Source organism: Haematobia irritans, chromosome 3 (assembly GCF_050003625.1).
Source record: "Haematobia irritans isolate KBUSLIRL chromosome 3, ASM5000362v1, whole genome shotgun sequence".
In the NCBI taxonomy this organism is placed as follows: domain Eukaryota; kingdom Metazoa; phylum Arthropoda; class Insecta; order Diptera; family Muscidae; genus Haematobia; species Haematobia irritans.
In genome coordinates this window covers 221,864,389-221,884,116 of record NC_134399.1, presented here as the reverse complement: position 1 = coordinate 221,884,116, position 19,728 = coordinate 221,864,389, and the positions used below count along the sequence as shown (strand labels likewise).

The window sequence follows — 19,728 nt, the reverse complement described above, 5'->3', positions numbered from 1 at the left end:
CCGATATCTGAGTAAAAATTATAGACCCTATTGACATTTTTGACTCGCAAATTAACCTGTAAAAACATTTAATTTTGTTAGTCCCACTTTTAGTTTGTTCAACACATTTCACATGCATGGTGGAGGGTATACAAGTTTCGGCCCGGCCGAACTTTGCGCCGTTTTAATTTCTTTTTGAGGGATATAATGATGACACAATCTCATTTCTATAGTGGTGCTCATGGACATTGACAGTGTATGTTATATCTTTATTTCCATTTGCATTGGTTGCGGGTTTAATATGGGTCGTTAAATTTTAAATTATTCTATAGTCGAAATTTTTTAAATTGGAAAATTGGTTCACTCACAAATTTATGTTTAATTTATTCTCTTGTTGAAGAGTCGAAATTGGACAAATCACAAGTAGCAGAGGGTTTTTAACCTAAGTCAAGAAAATTTCTACCGATAAGAGATCTCTGATCTAAAGAATTTAAAAATCTTCTATACGTTTTCCACATTGTAAAATATCTCACAAAATATCAAAGTTCACGTAAGCCGAAATTCCTCTTTTTTAGTCTATAATTTGGCATGCTACATTTTCACATCATACCCCTCTCCTATCAATATTTCTCTAATACTTTACATGTAACTAACAACTTTATTAAGCAAAAAAAAAAAAAAAAATAGCATGATTTCAATTTAAAAACATTTTCAATTTATATTTTTATACAGTCCTCTATTGAGATCGCAAAGTTCGGACTTAATGGCTGTCAAAGATCTCTACGCCTTAATGGGAAGACCACCACCATCACAGGCAACAGCACAACAAATACAGACACTTATTAAAGGGGGCCCTAATAGCAACAATAATGGTTCGATTTCTTCGGCCGTGGTGGCAAAACCTAGTGGTAATAAAAGCAAACGCATGGTCAAACAACACAGTACAGCAAGTCAACAGTCTACCTCATCCACATCATCATCTGTACAATCGGCTCCCGAACAGGGTTGCAATAGTAAACAACAATCGCCTAGTCGTTTCTCAACATCATCGCTGGAACGACAAATATTGCCACAACATCTACAGCAACATAATTTTAAACCACCTAAATCTGTAACACCGATGACTTTTCCCAGTGTTGATAGCGATTTTCTATCGTCAGTCTCTACGCTTCAATCGGCTGGAAGTCTAAAATCTGAAGAGTTATTACCCTCACATGCAATGGACAATATTTCAATGATATCCGATTCATATCATAGTGATACACAGCTAACTTCAGGGGACCAGAGTACCACGGATGGCAGTACTAATGTTAAAAAGCGTAAGAAGGGTTTGCGTTTTGGCTTTGGTAGTAAGAAATCTCAAAGTGTATCAAGCTCTTCGGATACCAGCAATAAATCGAAGAATACATAGTTTTCATGTGTTTGTGCATGAATTTCTTTTTTTTAGTGTTTTTGTTTCTCACCTGTAGGTTATTAGTATAGGAACAATCTCAAGTCCGGCTAAATGAATCCCCTGCCTCCCAAAAAAAAAAAAAAAAAAAAAACATAAGCAATATATAAATATATGACTGTAAATAGTCTTCCATTTTCCAAAGTGACAAACTATAAAAGACAAATAGCGACTTGAGAAAGATATTGGATTTTACACTAACTATGTTCCGAAAAGTGGTAGGGTCCCTAACAAAACAGCATCCTTGAGGAGTTAGAGTTATAGCACTCTCTTTTGCAGTTAACGTATCTGATATTTAATGTAGCTCACTATTTTTTTTTTTTTTTTTTTTTTGTAAATGTAAAAATTATTTTTTTTATACGAAATGAAAGAAAGTAACTGCAAAACAGGGTATTTATTTGGGGTAATAAAAAAAATAATATCGAAAAAGAGACTAATCATTCTTTGTACATAAAATCACAAGGTGGACTTATATCATTTTTTTTTTAATTTTATAGCTCATTCACATTAGGCTCGAATCGATCGAGTAAAAGTGGATTTGAAATCCATTTGTATAAGGCAAATGACAGCTGAAATCTAGTTAGAGTGGATTTTGGAAGTGTAATGTGAATGAGGTATTACTCTTTGACTTTTCAAAAAATCTGATGTTTAAAACATCGGAAAAATTTAGTTAATTTTATTTTTTTTTTTTTAATCTATTTTTAAAAAACTTAATACTTTAAATTATATTTTCTTACCAAAATGTCCATTTTTCATAATTTAGTTGAATTTATTAAATTTTATTTATTTTTAGAGTTTTTCAAGATTTAAAACTAACTCATGCATTAACCAAAATCACATATTTTTTAATATAGAAATTCAAAGGATGATTTTGTTTTTTTTTTAACTTTGAATAATTTTTCTGTACAAAGTGTCCACTTGTCATAGTTTCGTTGGGTTTGTTAAATTTAATTTATTTGACGATTTTTGTCAAGATTTAAAATAAATTCATATAATGTGCGTTAACCAAAATCACATTTTTTTATATATAGAATTTCAAAAGATGAATTTTCCATTTTATTTAACTTTTAATAATTTGTTTTTTAAAACATTGAATATTTTTTTATTTACAAAATGTCGAATTGTTATAATTTCAATTAAACTTTCTGAACTAAAGTTTTTCGAAAGGTCGACAGATAAAAATTTATGAATATTCAAAATTGTGAAAACATTTTTTCTTTTAAAATTAAATACTTCTCATACAAAAAATGCGCAAGTTTTTGTTAACATCCCAAAAAGTTGAAAAGACTGCACAGCAGTGTTGCCAGTATTGGGGATTTTCCCCAAACATGGATGGAGAGAAAATATTCGAGTTGGGGATTTTTTGTAGGAGAGAAACAGTTAAATCAGGATTAAATGAAATTCTTTTTATTTCTATAGGTGAGTATTAAGTTCGAGTTTAGCCGCTAAAATCGCTAAAGTGAAAACTAAATCAGTAAGAAAAATGCATGAAATTATACAGATTTGTTGCAAATTTTATTATAACTTGATGGGGAAAAGTCCAAAGCAAATTTTCACAAAGTTTGTATTCCTTAAAATGGATTATTAAAGAAAAGTAATCGTGAACAAATGACGTTTTTAGCGGCTAAACTCGAACTTAATACCCACCTTATATTATTAAAAAAGAAGCACAGCGATAGTTAAATTAAAAACAAAAAGTCTAGTAATGGACACAGGATTTTATTTTATGGGTCCATTCGCAAATTTATAATTTAATTTATTTTATTGCAATATTAAAAACCAAAAAGGCCAATTTATCAATATTACATAGAATCTTAATCCTGTTTAATATTAATAATGAGACCAAGTTATATACTTTTTACAAACCAATAATAATAACAGATAAATTATTATTATACTAATAATCCGTGATTATAAAACAAAAATGCATAAATATGGCTCCCTAAACAATAACAAACATTTTAATCAAAGTAAAGGAAAAAATCCCATTAACAATAAATTAGGAATTGATCGCACTAAATTCCAAAAACCTTTTGCGGAAAACAGAAGGTGAAAGAGAAAATAATTCCAAATGTAATGGAAGAAAATTCCAAATGGGAGGACGTTCTAATTAAAAACGACATTTTACATTATAATTGATCTTCTAACCAATTTTATTACTTGAGTATTTCTACCTTTTTAATTTCACGAGCATTTGAAAGATAATCACCGCTCTCCTGGTTTTGTGCTTCGGAATAGTGATCTTTGTTTGTTTGTACGAGAAAAATTTTATATTTTTTTTCAATTTTTAGAATATTACTGATTTTCCATAGCAGAAAATATTTCTTTATTTTGTATTTTTTTTTTAACTTGTCAAAAATTTATTGGCTATTTTTATGAAGAATTTTAATTTAAACCGTGGATTTTTGGGGACAAAAACCTTTCATTTTTGGGATAAGAGCCAGAAAAATACTGGATACACCTCTGTACAGTTTCAGATTATAATATTCTCATTAGTTATACTGCTTCCAATTATTGGACATTGATTCACAGAAAAAATTTTCACCAAAATATTTTCAATTAAAATTTTAATTGAATTTTCAAAAATATTCAATTACAAATTTCAATTTAACAATTTTTTTAATTAAAAGAAAAACCAATCACAAGAATTAATAGTATCAATTATGTTTTTAATTGGATCAATTAATTTCATTTAAATTAATTTAATTAACTTCAGTGATTGATGCTATTATTACTGTTGTTGAAGGGATTTCAATTGGATCAATGGAAATTTTCAATTGGATCAATTAATTTCGTGATTAAATCCAAAAATTATTTTTTGTGTGTTGGCAATGTCTCACGAAAAAATCAGAACTTTATTTTATGTATAATTTACATTTCTAAGGTAATAGGCAATCGGTTCTTATTTTCCCTTAACATTAACGAACAATAGCACATAAGTCATGCATGTATGAAAATTGCGTAGATGAGGAAGGAATCCAAAACAAATCGATTTTAGATTCCTTCCTCATCTCTCTAGATTTCTAAAATAATAAGCCTCTTTTGCGAGAAAATAAAAAAGACAAAAAGTTTCACTAAAATCACTAAAGTTATTTAAAATTAATTTAATTAATTAAAAAAAAAAACAAGAATGGTCTCTTACTTGATTTACTTTTTCGATATTATTTTTGTTTCTATTTCATACGCTACTATAGCTCCTCATATTCTTTTTATGTTTGAAGAAACATCCTTTAAGGTTAATGTTAGTGCCTTTGTGTTATATATAAAAAAAAAACTTTGTTTTAACTTTTAGACAATAATATAAGATCAATTTCATTAGCACCAAATGTAGCCCACTTCAGCAATATATTATCATTTAACCATGACAAATATCTTAATTGATTTAGAAGAGTGTATTTGCAAACTCTTAATCAACAAATTAAATTTCTTGCCAAATCTAAAGGGGCGGTATGAATATGGGCCCCAGGAAAATGAGGCCAAAATCCAAAAGAAACAGGACCACAAATGTGGGGTGACATTTCATAATAAAAACTGAACTGAAATATGAAAAGCGACCCCCAAAATCAAATTATGGCTCATTTTAAGTTTAGAAAAATATGAGGTTTTAAGAAAAAACAAATATATATGTTCCTGAGTACGAATCTCTGGAGAAACTTGTTAATCCCACCTTGGACTCTGTCCATAGGAGAAAGTCTTAACTCCGGCCGGCCACGAAAAAAGCAAATCTGAAGCGATACAATGGTATGATGGCAACCATTGTAAAATCCCAGTGTTGTACTTTTATGTTAAATAAAAGACTATGATTGTTAATGTTAACAATATAAAGTAAAGTGTTTATTCTTATTCTTCTTAACAATGGTAAAACTACACAATAATAGAAACGCTGAAAAACGCGGTTGAACGTGTTGCTTTGTGCGCGTCAGTTTTTGCTTTATTGCTATCCTTGTCTAGCAATTTTAGTATTATCGCTGTTGCGAATTATTATGTTTATGATTGCAGGGTTACCCCCTAACATCTCCCTCTTTAGATTTGAAGCGGAGACCGCGATACTGGTTCCACTGGCTGTCTTCTTGATACTATACGTTGAGGAGCCCAGTTTGGTGAAGATGGTGGTGTAGCAAAGTCTTCATTCTGATGAGTAGGTGTAATCTTGAATTCATCCAGTAGAAAGTCTAGAGGTAATCCTGTCGAAGTGGTTTCATCGCATGAAATATCTGCGGTTCTTGTTCGAAGTTGGTCGGCGTGTGCTCTGACGAGTATCTTTTTGTCTCCAACGTCGATGAGTGTATTATAGATTACTTTACCAATTCTTTCTATGATTTCTCCAGGAACCCAGTAGCTCTTGTTGCCCTTGAAGTTTTTGGCGTAGACTAGATCGCCGTGGTCGAAAGATCTAGGTCGTGTACCATGTTTCTTGTTATATTGCTCCTCCATTTCCTTGTTAAATTTTGGTTCCTTTGGAGCTGGTCTTATAATGGCGTCAAAGACAGTTCTCATCTTTCTGCCAATAAAAGATTCCGCTGGAGTTCTGGAATTTGAAGTATTGGGGTTTGGAGTGGAACGATATACTTCCAAGAATGTTTGAAGTGCTGCTGTGGTATTCTCTTCCCCTTCCATCTTTTTCAATGCTCGCTTAAGCGTGTCGACGAATCGTTCAGCTTGCCCGTTGGAGCTTGGGTGGAATCGCACTGTCCTTGTGTGTACGATCGCTCTTTCCTTGCACCATGTTTGAAATTGCTCAGAACAAAATTGAGTGCCATTGTCTGAGACGATTTGTTCTGGGTTACCAAACAGAGCGCAATACTCGGTGAGTAGTTTTATTGTCGCAATTGCAGTCATGGTTTGTGTCTCATATATTACTGGATATTTTGAGTATGAGTCAATAATCACCAAATAATATTTGCCTTTTACAGGTCCAGCATAATCGATGTGTATCCTCTCAAGCGGTTGGGATGTGACTGGCCATGAACAGAGGTTGGTTTTAACCGGACTTTTTGCCGCCTTTTGACAGTTTTGGCACTTACGAACATATTCCTCAATCTGTCTGTCGATGTTCGGCCAGTACACGTAACTCCGTGCAATCGATTTGCTCCTTTCAGCACACAAGTGTCCTCGGTGCAGTTGTTTGAGAATTTTCTGATGAAAAATACCGGGTACTACGACTCGGGTGTTGAACATAAGACATCCGTCTACCATTGAGAGTGATTCCTTACGGTTGAAGAAAGGAAGAACGGAAGCGTTTATTGTCTTACTAGTTTCGGGCCAACCATTTTGCATGTATTTGATGACTTGTTGCAAAACGTTGTCTTCTTTGGTAGTATTTACTATCATTTCGTGTGATATTGTAAGAGTTGACATGCTCTCGCTCAATTCGTGTTGTATGTCCTTCTCGAGTGATATTGAAGCGACAATGTAATCATCAGGTGGTTTCTCGTGATTCGAGATTAGCCTTGAAAGAACATCTGCGTGACCAAAATCCTTGGTGTTGGTATATGTGATTTCAAAATCATACGCAAGTAGAATTAGTGCCCAACGTTGTAGTCGGTTTGCGGTGTATACAGGGATTCCCTTTTTGGAACCAAATATAGTTAGTAAAGGCTTGTGATCGGTATGTAGCGTGAACCTGCGTCCGAATAACATTTTGTGGAATCTTTGCACTGCGAAGATTAACGCTAAGCCCTCCTTTTCTATTTGGCTGTAATTCCTCTCTGCTTGTGTGAGGGATCTTGAAACGTGATATATCGCCTTCATACCGCCGTTTGGGAATGTGTGGTAAATTACTGCTCCAATACCGTGTGAAGAAGCGTCGGCCGCGACGTGTATCGGTAATTCCGGGTTGTAATGCGTTAAAAGAAGAGGCGATGAGAGAATCTTCTTAAACTCATCCAATGACGCTTGACAATCTGGGGTCCATTGAAATGGTGTATCCTTTTTCAATAGGTCATCTAGAGGCTTGCGTAAATTTCTCATGTTGCTGACAAATTTACCGTAATGGTTGATAGAACCCAGAAGGCTTCGAACTTCTGATATATTTTGAGGTACCTTTAGGTTTCGAACGGCGTCGATTTTGTTCGGATCGGGTCGAATGCCCTCTTTGCTGATGACTTGTCCGAGGTACGTTATTTGGTTTTTGAAAAATTGGCATTTTTCAAACTTGAGCTTGAAACCAAATTCTTGAACTTTCTGTAAAAGCAAATTCAAATTAGTAATATGATCAGAAATTGACTTACTGGCAAGCATAATGTCGTCTATGTATGCTTTTGCTCCATCTATGCCGTTGCAAAGTTGGTCCATTATCCTCTGAAATGCCCCTGGAGCCGATTTGATGCCGGGCGTCAAGCGGTTGAATCTATACAGACCCTTGTGGGTGTTGATAGTAAGAAGCTCTTTACTATCGTCGTCAACTTCCACTTGAAGGTAGGCGTCTGATAGGTCAAGATGACTAAAAATTGTTGCTGTATGGCAATCGGAGAGTATTTCATCTGGCGTTGGTAACGGATATTGATTAGACTCTACGATTGAATTTAGTCCAGTTGAGTAATCTGCACAAATTCTAATTTTCCCGTTCCGTTTACTCACTACTATTGGTGCTGCATACCTTGACGTGTCCACTGGTGTAATTATGTTGGCTTTTTCAAGTCTTTCCAGTTCATTTTCGATTTCTACTCTTGCCGCATATGGGACTGGTCGCTTTGGAACAAAAATTTCTTTTGCATTGGGCAGTAATTGGATTCTAACTTGTGTTTTTGTACAAAGTCCGAGACTAGAATTGTCGAATACAGATTGATAGTTAGATTTTAATGCCGCTATTTCATCGTCAAGAGAAATTTGACGACACCAGATCGAAATTGGTTTGTCCCATAGTCCAAATGCTTGTATCCAATCGATACCCATGATATTGAGTTGATCTACATCTGTGATGTAGCACTGCAAACGTTTTGTTGTGTTGTTCATGGTGACATTTACGTTGAACTTAGCTAGAAGGTTAATGTTGTTTGTGTTGGCGTCACTAGCGCTGTCAGTGGTGGTATGAGCTTCGGGTTTGCCGATATTTCTCCATGTTGACTCAGAAATCATGGAGATATCTGATGCTGTGTCTATTTGTAGTTTCACGGGCTTGTCGTTGAAATGTACAGTGACATACTTACGAAGCTCCTTGAAGTTTAGTTGTTTTGTTGTGAAAACTGCCGTTGTGCGAAAATTGTTTTTGGACTTTTCGTTGTTTTTCTGCTTGGTTCCACTATGAGACGGTCTCGTTGTACTGCCAGTTCTTGCACTTGTGCAGTAGTTGTCCTTGTGTCCAGTTTGGTGACATCTGGTACATCTGTGATCTCGATAGGGACAGAATTTAACGTAATGTAAATCTCCACAAAACCAACAGGGTGTCTTTGGTGTTCGGTCTGCATGCTTAGGATCGCTTTTTGCCTTCGTAACAGCACAAATTACCTTTTGTTGATTTTCGATCAAAGTGTTGTCTGCTTTCAGGTCTAAGATCCTTTGTGTTGCATCCACCAATTTGTCCAAATTCATGCCGTCGGTTTCTTCATCGAGCATTTTGAGAAGACGTATCCTGATTTCATTGTCTTTACTGGACTTGAGACCAAGTACGAAAATAAGACACTTGAATTGATTGGGTTGCAATTCGTTCATTTTGAAAAGTTCGCATTGCAAGTTCACGCGACTTGCGTACTCTCTGAAGTCTTCGTTGTCTGCTTTCGCCAGCTGTAGACATCTGTAGCGCTGTGCAACTTGTGTTTCAGTTTTACCAAAAAGTTTTGTTAGACGATCGACTGTGTCCTTCAGTAGCATTTCTGTGGGTTTCTTTGGCAGAACGTAGTTTGTGAAGCGTTCGTGGACTTGGTTTGACATTTTTCTCCAGAGAAGAGCCACTTTGTCATGGTCTTCCAAAGAACTTGCTTCCCTTTCGAACACATGTTCGAAACGGTTGTACCATGTCTGGAATGTGAGACCACTTTCTGGTTCATAGACGAACTCTGTCATTGAGTGTGCCAATGACTCCATAAGTGCAGCTTTAGATGAGCCGGAATTTGTTTGGGAAACTGCAGTGGATGTGGATGACTCCTTCCCTTTGATTAGTTCTGCGAGTTTCTCGAGCAACTGTGTTTGTGCGTTCATAGCTTTTTGTTGTTCAGCCAAAATTCTTACAATTTTGTCGTCGGACATTTTGCTTATAAGAATTTCACAATAACTTGAATAAAATTAGAAAAAATTTTATTGCTCCGTCCTCGTCGCCACAAATGTTGTACTTTTATGTTAAATAAAAGACTATGATTGTTAATGTTAACAATATAAAGTAAAGTGTTTATTCTTATTCTTCTTAACAATGGTAAAACTACACAATAATAGAAACGCTGAAAAACGCGGTTGAACGTGTTGCTTTGTGCGCGTCAGTTTTTGCTTTATTGCTATCCTTGTCTAGCAATTTTAGTATTATCGCTGTTGCGAATTATTATGTTTATGATTGCAGGGTTACCCCCTAACACCCAGAATGCGAAAATAGACCCCATTTTTCATAATGTCGGGCCCCATAAATAAAATGAAGTTGCTCCCCAAAACACATACAAATTTGGTATTGTTGTTTTCCGTAGAATTTTTTGGGGTCCTACTTCATTTAGGTTTCGGGGCCAATTTTCATGGGGTTCATTTTTATAGCGCCCTTCAAAAGTGGGTTTAAACAAAAAATAATTAAGACATATAAGTTTTCATCTTTAAATTTTTAAAAATTCGAGGTAAGTTAAATTTTTAAACTTTTAAAGATGAAAACTTTGACATTTTGCCTTGAGCTGAATAATTTATATGAACTTCAAGATACGTGATATAAAGAAACAATGAAAAGTATAAATAGAAGAATTCTATTTATAACTCGATATATTTTTTATTCCAACAGTAACTATTTTAAACGCGTTTAAAATCAATTCAATATTAATACCAACTAAAATTGTTTCAAAAGAACTTACAACGGGATTTTCATATAAAATTGAAAGTTTATTTTAAAGTATACAATCCATCGAGTAGTATACTTTTCAGAGGTTCGTAATGTAAAAAATATAATTTTCCAAAAAAAAATTAATAAGAGCATGTTCGAAACCGAAACTTTTTACTAGGGTGAGAAAAAAATGATAGTTTGTTGAACTCATTTCTTTAACAAATTTTTATTTATTTTGAGATAATCAAATGCAATGTCGTAAATATCAAGAATTTTCAGCAAATGTCAAATTTCTTACTAGGCCCCTATTAATGACTTGATTACTTATTCAGAATAAATTGAAGTCTGATAAATCATTGCGAAAAATTTTTTTCTTGAAAAAAAAATTGTATTACGCAGGTACTCAAAGGCACACTATATTTGCAAGTAACGCAAATGAATGAAATTCGCCTAAACTATGCATAAAAAAGTCTGGCCATGAAATTTCCCCTTAGTGTTTATGCTTTTAAACATAATCAAATATCCTCTATTTTTATTACAAGAAAATTGAACGACATTTGAATATGGTCATGATGATTCATGCGATAAACAATTAAACTAAAATATTCTACAATATTTTCTCATCATCATCCCACCAGCTGTCAACTATATAGTCTATGATTTTGATCGATTGTCTCGCACTATTTCGGTTAGATATTTTTAATACATTTTTTCATTAATTTTTTTATAGTATTTATTATTTATTAAACACATGTAATTTCTCATTGATGGGCCAAATCATTTTTTTTAATTTAAAAAAAGCAAAGAAATTGTCAATTAGTATTTTGATTGATTTTGTGATTGAATAAAAATGTTTTTTTTCCTGTAAACAATTAATAAAAAATAAGTATGCAGTGATTTGGTCCATTACATACGTCTCGTTTTTAATACACCATACCTAATCTTTATAGTGCACATTATACTTACATATGTACTTAGCATAATTATTCAATAAATTACAGCTACACTTGTTATTACTCCCGCAAAAATTATAATTCAATTTTTTTTTGGGCCTTTTAATAGATATGTACATGCATATGGGAGACGAGATATTATTAAATACTATTAAATATTTTATTGTCGTTTTACATAATTGAATTTAAAAATTTATCTGTCTATTAAATAATTTGAAAATTCTCCATTTCTTCCATATACTTAAGCTCTAGGCTTCAAATGCTTTAATCTAAATTTTCGAAAATGATATTATATGAATAAGAAAAGTTGTTTTTATGTGCAACACATACTTAAAAAGTTTTTACATACATATTTATATAATTTTTTGCCAACGTGTATTATGAAGTATCAAACTTAATATTCATTTTCTACTTTGTATACAAATATCTATCTATTCATGTATGATTTTATGTTAAAACATTTTTTTCTTTTTTGAAATTTTTGCGTCTCTCTAGTATAATTTTATAAATTATTATTGTAATATTTATAAAATTTACAACTTTATATATTGTAAATTATTTATATAAAAAAATAAAGCAAAAAAAAAAGTCTTACTAAATTTTCAATTCGTTTTATTTAAAAATAAATATTCTGCAGTAAAAATGCCTTCCAAATGAAAACAAAACGGATATAATAAGAAAGTCAGAAAAACCACAACTTGTTTGCTTAAACGAAATTATTGTTTATAAAAAACCCGTTTCTTTTAAGCATACATATGAGTATAAGAATACTCTTTCCTATAGGAATATAATTTAAAAAAATGGTTTTGGAAAGAAATTTAAAAAATCCAGGAAATGTAATAAAATTTCATTCTGAAGTGGTATCAAATTAAAAAAATCTTTGAAGGGGTTGCCACAGTTAGTAGAAATCTACTAAACATCCCAGCAAAAAAGCGTCACCAAAAAAGTAATGAAAATAATCTTTTTGGATCCGGAAGTGGTGCGAAATTGTCGCAGAAGCGATGAATTTAACATGGGCTTGTCATAGGACGGAAGTCCTCCATTTCAACAGCCGTTGCACTGAATTTGCATCACTTCTTAAGGTATGATCCGAATTCAATGTTTTGGATGTAAATTAAAAAATTCTGTGATATTTTGTCGAATAAATAATTTTTTCAGATTGGATTTAGAATTTTTTCGACAAAATTTAAATGATTTGTACCATTTTATGAATTATTACTCTGTTTTTAACCTATTTGAAACAAAACAAGTTAAAATTACCCGTTAAAAGTATGAATAACCCAAGGTTTAAAAAATTTAATTAAAAGAACTTCCTGGGTAGTTAAAATAAAGAACATCATTGGGAGTGCATCTTCTGGAAGTGCTTTTAAACTTGTGCCTTTGGAAGAACTTCCAAATTTGTTTGCTGGGATGGTAGATTTCTTACTGTTTGGTAGATTTTGACAAAATTTTCTATAGAAATAAAATTTTGACAAAATTTTCTATAGAAATAAAATTTTGAGAAAATTTTCTATAGAAATAAATTTTTGCCAAAATTTTCTATAGAAGTAAAATTTTGACAAAATTTTCTATAGAAATAAAATTTTGACCAAATTTTCCATAGAAATAAAATTTTGAAATAATTTTCTATAGAAATAAAATGTTGACAAAATTTTCTATAGAAACAAAATTTTGACACAATTTTCTATAGAAATAAAATTTTGACAAAATTTTCTACACAAACAAAACTTTCTATAGAAACAAAATGTTGACAAAATTTTCTATAGAAATACAATTTTGACAAAATATTCTATAGAAAAAACATTTTACAAAATTTTTGTATGAAAATAAAATTTTGACAAAACTTTCTATAGAAATAAAATTTTGACAAAATTTTCTATAGAAATCAAATTTTGACAAATATTTCCATAGAAAAAACATTTTACCAAATTTTCTATAAAAATAAAATTTTGACAACATTTCTATAGAAATAAAATTTTGACAAAATTTTCTATACAAATAAAATTTTAACAAAATTTTGTATAGAAATAAAATGTTGACAAAATTTTCGATAGAAATAAAAATTGTCTATAGAAATTGACAAAATTTTCTATAGAAATAAAATTTTGACAAAATTTTCTGTAGATATAAAATGTTGACAAAATTTTCTATAGAAATAGAATGTTGACAAAATTTTCTATACAAATAAAAATTTTCTATAGAAATTGACAAAATTTTCTATAGAAATAAAATCTTTACAAAATTTTCTATAGAAATAAAATTTTTACAAAATTTTCTATAGAAATAAATTGTTGACAAAATTTTCTATAGAAATACAATTTTGACAAAATTTTGTATAGAAATAAAATTTGGAAAAGTTCTATACAAATACAATTTTGACAAATTTTTTATAGAAATAAAATTTTGACAAAATTTCTATAGAAATAAAATTTTGACAAATATTTCTATAGAAATAAATGTTTCAATAAAAATAAAATTTTGACAAAATTTTCTAGAAATAAAATTTTGACAAAATTTTTCTATAGAAATAAAATTTTGACAAAATTTCTATAGAAATAAAATTTTGACAAAATTTTCTATGGAAATAGAATTGTGAAAAAGTTTCCTATAGAAATAAAATTTTGACAAAATTTTCTATTAGAAATAAAACTTTTACAAAATTTTCTATAGAAATACAATTTTGACAAAATATTCTATAGAAAAAACATTTTACAAAATATTATATAGAAAAAACATTTTCTATGAAAATAAAATTGTGATAAAATCTTCTATAGAAATAAAATTTTGACAAAATTTTCTATAGAAATAAAATTTGAAAGATTTTCTATAGAAATAACATTTTGACAAAATTTTCTATAGAAATAAAATTTTGACAAATATTTCTATAGGAATAAAATTTTGACAAAATTTTCTATAGAAATAAAATTTTGACAAAATTTCTATAGAAATAAAAATTGGCAAATATTTCTATAGAAATAAATTTTTCTATAGAAAAAACTTTTTACAAAATTTTCTATAAAAATAAAATTTAGGCAAAATTTCTATAGAAATAACATTTTGACAAAATTTTCTATAAAAATAAAATTTTGACAAAATTTCTATAGAAATAACATTTTGACAAAATTTTCTATATAAATAAAATGTTGACAAAATTTTCTATAGAAATAAAATTTTCTATACAAATACAATTTTGACAAAATTTTCTATAGAAATAGAATTGTGACAAAATTTTGTAAAAAAATAATATTTTGACAAAATTTTCTATAGAAAAAATATTTTGACAAAATTTTCTATAGAAAAATAATTTTTACAAAATATTCTATAAAAAACATATTACAAAAATTTTCTATGAAAATAAAATTTTGACAAACATTTCTAAAGAAATAATTTTGACAAAATTTTCCATAGAAGTAAAATTTTGAAAAAAATGTTCTATAGAAAAAAAAATTTGACAAAATTGTCTAAAGAAATAATATTTTGACAAAATTTTCTATAGAAATAAAATTTTGAAAAATATTTCTCCAGAAATAAAATTTTGTCAAATATTTCTATAAAAATAAAATTTGGCAAAATTGTCTATACAAATACAATTTTGACAAAATTTTCTATAGAAATAGAATTTTGACAAAATTTTCTATAGAAGTAAAATTTTGAAAATTTTTTTAAAGAAATGATATTTTAACAAAAATTTTGACAAAACTTTCTATTAAAAAAAAAAATGACAAAATTTTCTATAGAAATACAATTTTGCAAAATATTTTATTTTTGTTTGGTAGGTTTTTGGTAAAATTTTGTCGAAATTTTTGGTAGATTATTTTTGGCTCGAATGGCAACCGTGGTTACAACTTGTTTCCTTCTTCCGATTCCTCTTCTTGTATGTCACTTATATCTCTTTTAATTAATAGGAATAAACGCATTCTAGTTTTGTCGTTAAAAAAATAGTTATGAATAATTACCGCCGCATTACAACATTTTCTTATAGAAGCTATATTTTTAATAGGATGGTCATATGGCGTTATTGCTAAATTGTTATATTATCAGTTTTTTTTCTTATACGAAACATTTTTGCTACTAAAAAGTTATCGCGTTTCTCCATATGCGTTTTTTTTTTCTTGTATGGGATGTTCTTTATATCCGTTACGAACCCTATCGGATTCGTTACTGTAGGTCATATATAATGCATAAATATTAGAACATCTAGGTATTCAATTTTGTACAAATTCGAGATACACTCTGAAAGCCCTGTAGTAATTGTTATAATAATATTGTGTTAAAAAGAAAATTGAACATCTAGGTATTCAATTTTGTACAAATTCGAGATACACTCTGAAAGCCCTGTAGTAATTGTTATAATAATATTGTGTTAAAAAGAAAAGATTATTACTATAATTTAATAACGTTTGAATATTTATTCGTAAATACACTTACTGTATATATTTAAAATAAAGTATACGCTCACCATCTTCTCTTGCAAACCGGAACGCTTTTTTATTAGATATACCCAAAGAAAAGTACTTTAATACGAATTTTTACATCTCTGATTAAATGTAAACAAATGTAGCAACAACAACATTGTCGTTGGGAGAAGAAAATATTTTAGTATTTCATGAATTCAGCTCTCAAGAACAAACACTTTCTTCAAGTTCTTGGATCTTCGCACAATCGTAAAGTTGTAACACTCACTTGATATCTGCAACGACGGCAAATGGATGTCGTCTGAAGAGCCCCTATTAAATAACACTGCCACTACAAAACCTACGAATTTCAACAAAATGCATGGACGTAGTATTAAAATCAATCGTATTCCAGCCACAATAGCATGTTTATTGGTTCTATGTTTTATGGTTTTTATGTTCAGTGGCTCGGATGAAGAACAACATCCGGTCATGTATGGAATGCTAAGGAACCAAAATAAAGTTAATATGAGGAAATTGCTGATAGGAGCAATACAGGTAATGATTTTCGAGGACGTTTTTGTTGGAGAAGGAACGGTGTCATTTTGATTGTATATAAACTTTATAGGCAGCACAAAAAGGAGGCTTGGAAATATTGGAGGTTGCTAAGACCAGAGACCTTAAAGAGAAAAGTAAAGGCAAGACAGATGAAGGTGCGAATGATCCTTATACCGATGCTGATGGTCGCAGTCATTGTGTAATGAAACAGGGAATGCATCGAATATTCCCACGCATAACTATATTTTCTGAGGAGGATAAAGAATCATGTGCTGATGTGGCTACATTCGACTTGGATCCCACGGTATTGCATGAAACTGCTGTGATACCGGACGAAATGGTAGATATCAAAGATGTAACCGTATGGATTGACCCATTGGATGCCACACAAGAATTTACTGGTAAGCATTGTCTCTATGTAAGAATTTGGTCTTGGTGGAATTAGGCCTATTTCAAAATCAAAAACTTGGGAAATGGTAATTTTAGATTATAAATTTGAACAAGGTCCTAAATAAGACTACCTTTCCAAAAGAAGCCATCATGATGCAATATTTAGGGTGCACGATTTGCATTCAATGGATAATGCCAGTTTCGACCAAAAACCAAAAAGTTTTTCATCGGAGGATTATCCCTTGTAAGCAATATTGGTGACATTTCTATGTGTTTCAAAGATATTCTTAGTGACTCGGACTCGCCTATAAAAATGAGTTCATCGCATGTCATTGAGGTTTCACAAATGAGTCTACAATAACGGGCTGCCACTAACCTAACCTAATTCTTCTTTGCGCTTTTCTAGTGCGAAAAAAGAATTTACGACTACAGTTTAAGAAAATTTTTTGATGGTCGCAGAATTTGTCATTATTTTTAACCGTAGTGTGGACTCTGGACATTCTTCAACTTAGTCAAATGCCGTAGAAAAAAATGGATTGTTACTGACATTTCGTAGTGTATGTTCGTGTACTGTTCGTTTCTATGTTTAGCTCAATTTCAAGGGATCATCCTAACATATTGCAGTGGAACAACTGAGAGGACATAATCCACCGCTGAAAAACTTATTTGTATGCAAGTTTGCCGTACTCAATATTGCAGTACGGTGGCTTCCACTTCACTGTTCTATAGTGCCATTTGTTTTTACTCCTTTATTTTCTCAACTGACCAAAATCGAATGGATTGGCATATGGCGATTTTGATAGCCACAAAAAAACCAAAAATATTTTGATCGGCTTGTTTGGGACACGTTTGCCACTCGTGGCAAAAATAATAAAAAAAAATGAAGAAAATTTTACCACAAAGTACCAAATTAAAAACATTTTGAAGTTTTTGTTCAAATCTTTGTGGTTAGTATGAAAAAAATGTTTTTTCTTCGAATGGATAATCCCTCCCATTAGCGACAATTTGTTGGGTATATAAATACCCTTGAATTGTAAATGTGTAGAATTTTATATGTTTTAACGACTTCTACAAAAAGGGAGAACTTACCCACCATGGACTTTGATAGTATGAAATAACACGAAAATTAAAATTTTCAAAGATATTGAATTATAAAAAAAAATCTCAAAATTGTATTCTCTAAAATTTTATTTCTATCGAAAATTTTCTTAAAAATGTATTTTGTCAAAATAACCAAAATAATTTACCTATTTAGATGTCTGTGGTAGGTCGGTGTTGTGTACCCTAATGTGCTCTACGAAAAAATTTCCATCAGCTATAGTGACTGAAAATAATAAAGTAGTTATGATACAAGATAATTACAAATTTCTTTGAGATATATGTTTATCATATAATTTTTTTAATATGCTGTGAATTATAAAATTTCTATATTTTCTTTTGGGATTTTCGTTTTTAAGTTCGGGATATAGCATAACCATGTCCGACTTAAACTTTTCTTATATGTTTTTTTTTAATATACATACTTTTTTTATTATTCTATTTAAGCAATAAATATTTAATTAAAATAAAATTCTATTTTTATCAACCTGAATAAATTTCCATAACCTTTTATTTTTCCCCCCAGAACAATTGTATGAATATGTAACCACCATGGTATGTGTAGCTGTTCATGGCAAACCTGTTATGGGTGTCATACATAGCCCATTCATTGGACAAACCGCATGGGCTTGGGTCGATCATTCCATGTCAGAATATCTATCACAGATTCATCCCGATATTCCTGATGTCCAGCATCCCATTATTACAGTGTCACGTTCACATGCTGGCGATGTTAAAGAGCTTACACGTTCGGTATTTGGTGAAAATTCAAATATTCTAACAGCAGCTGGTGCTGGTTACAAAGTTCTGCAAGTTGTGGCCAATAATGCCACAGCATATTTGCATTCGACTAAAATTAAAAAATGGGATATTTGTGCAGGAGATGCCATACTAAGGGCTCTTGGCGGTAAAATGACAACCTTGGATAATGAATACATCGATTATGGGCCTTCAGAATCTCCTGTGAATGCTCGAGGTCTTTTGGCCACCATTGTTAATCATAAGGAATATGTTGAAAAACTAATGGAATATAGGAAAACCCATAAATCAAGCTCCAAGAAACGGTAATATTTCAATGCTACTTAGTATAAATATTGTTCCTATGTGAAATATAGATGGGCAGTAAGATTAGTTCTAAGACATTTTAAATATTAGAGTGAAATTAAAAAAGATGAAAAAAACTTATGCTACAAGCGATTTTTTTTTAATAACACAAAAATCAAATCAAATATGGGCTATACACTGAATAATTTCATGAATAATAATTTGGTGCGATAAGCTTTTAAACGTGAAGAGTAACAGCAATGAAGCAGCTAACAATTGTTTGGAGACCTGATGTCCCCCAGCTTCCCGTTGTTATTGTTTTTGGCAAGCCAAGATGATGATTTGGAATATTCATATTCGAAGCAAAATAGCGTAAGTATCTTCATATCAGTTCTTTTCATCTTTTGTTTTTGCATTTCTTTTTCACTCATTCAGAAACCAGTTTCTAAAGAGGTCATGAACTTGATTGGGAATGGGGGAAAAAATAATTATGTGTTTTTATGTTTGTATGAAATATGTGTTGGTGTGTGAAACTATCTGCTTGAGAAATGTAAAACCTATTTACTCATATTGAATATTTATTCATAAACGTTTACTGTATTTTGTTGGTATAAGCCAAATATGAGAGTGGACAGCTATAGAGTTGATTCATCAAAATTTGATCTATTTTGAATGATCACGGTGAACTGTAGTAAAGCATGAATTGTCAGCTGTGCAACAAGCCAAATACGATAAATAAACAGCTAACGATCATTCAATAAACTGACAATTTTTAGGTAATGACATTGGGTTCAATAACGATTAAGATTTGAGCGATAACTTGTAGACATTTTTAAGTAGCAGTTATACTCCTTAGGCTATTGTATAAAGTCGATGGATTTTTTTTATTACACTCAAAAGGCTACCAATGATAGG

At 30.8% G+C, this 19,728-nt stretch overlaps 2 protein-coding genes across 5 annotated transcripts in view; both read left to right on the top strand.

Moving 5' to 3' along the window:
• Nucleotides 1–1,412, top strand: part of Stim (stromal interaction molecule) — a 40,968-nt gene extending 39,556 nt beyond the window's left edge. For 3 of the 4 annotated variants that reach the window (XM_075303079.1, XM_075303078.1, XM_075303080.1), the window contains one exon: nucleotides 712–1,412. In XM_075303079.1, coding sequence (XP_075159194.1) covers nucleotides 712–1,390 — 679 coding nt within the window. In that variant the 3' untranslated portion in view covers nucleotides 1,391–1,412. The remainder of the gene's footprint in view (nucleotides 1–711) is intronic. The other variant, XM_075303082.1, reaches the window with a different exon arrangement.
• A 14,487-nt stretch (nucleotides 1,413–15,899) lies between these two features.
• LOC142232329 (putative inositol monophosphatase 3) lies at nucleotides 15,900–18,968 on the top strand. Its single transcript, XM_075303077.1, has 3 exons — nucleotides 15,900–16,281; nucleotides 16,352–16,682; nucleotides 18,296–18,968. Exons 1-3 carry the CDS (start codon nucleotides 16,039–16,041, stop codon nucleotides 18,835–18,837), a joined length of 1,116 nt encoding a protein of 371 aa, XP_075159192.1. The 5' UTR covers nucleotides 15,900–16,038; the 3' UTR covers nucleotides 18,838–18,968.
• Nucleotides 18,969–19,728: the final 760 nt, after the last annotated feature.

Bases quoted from the DNA above. Each gene is read 5' to 3' on its own strand.
- LOC142232329 (XM_075303077.1), top strand. From the start codon at position 16,039: ATGTCGTCTGAAGAGCCCCTATTAAATAACACTGCCACTACAAAACCT. The intron at 16,282-16,351 runs GTAATGATTTTC...TAAACTTTATAG, and splicing joins TGCTGATAGGAGCAATACAG to GCAGCACAAAAAGGAGGCTT. The intron at 16,683-18,295 runs GTAAGCATTGTC...TTTTCCCCCCAG, and splicing joins TGCCACACAAGAATTTACTG to AACAATTGTATGAATATGTA.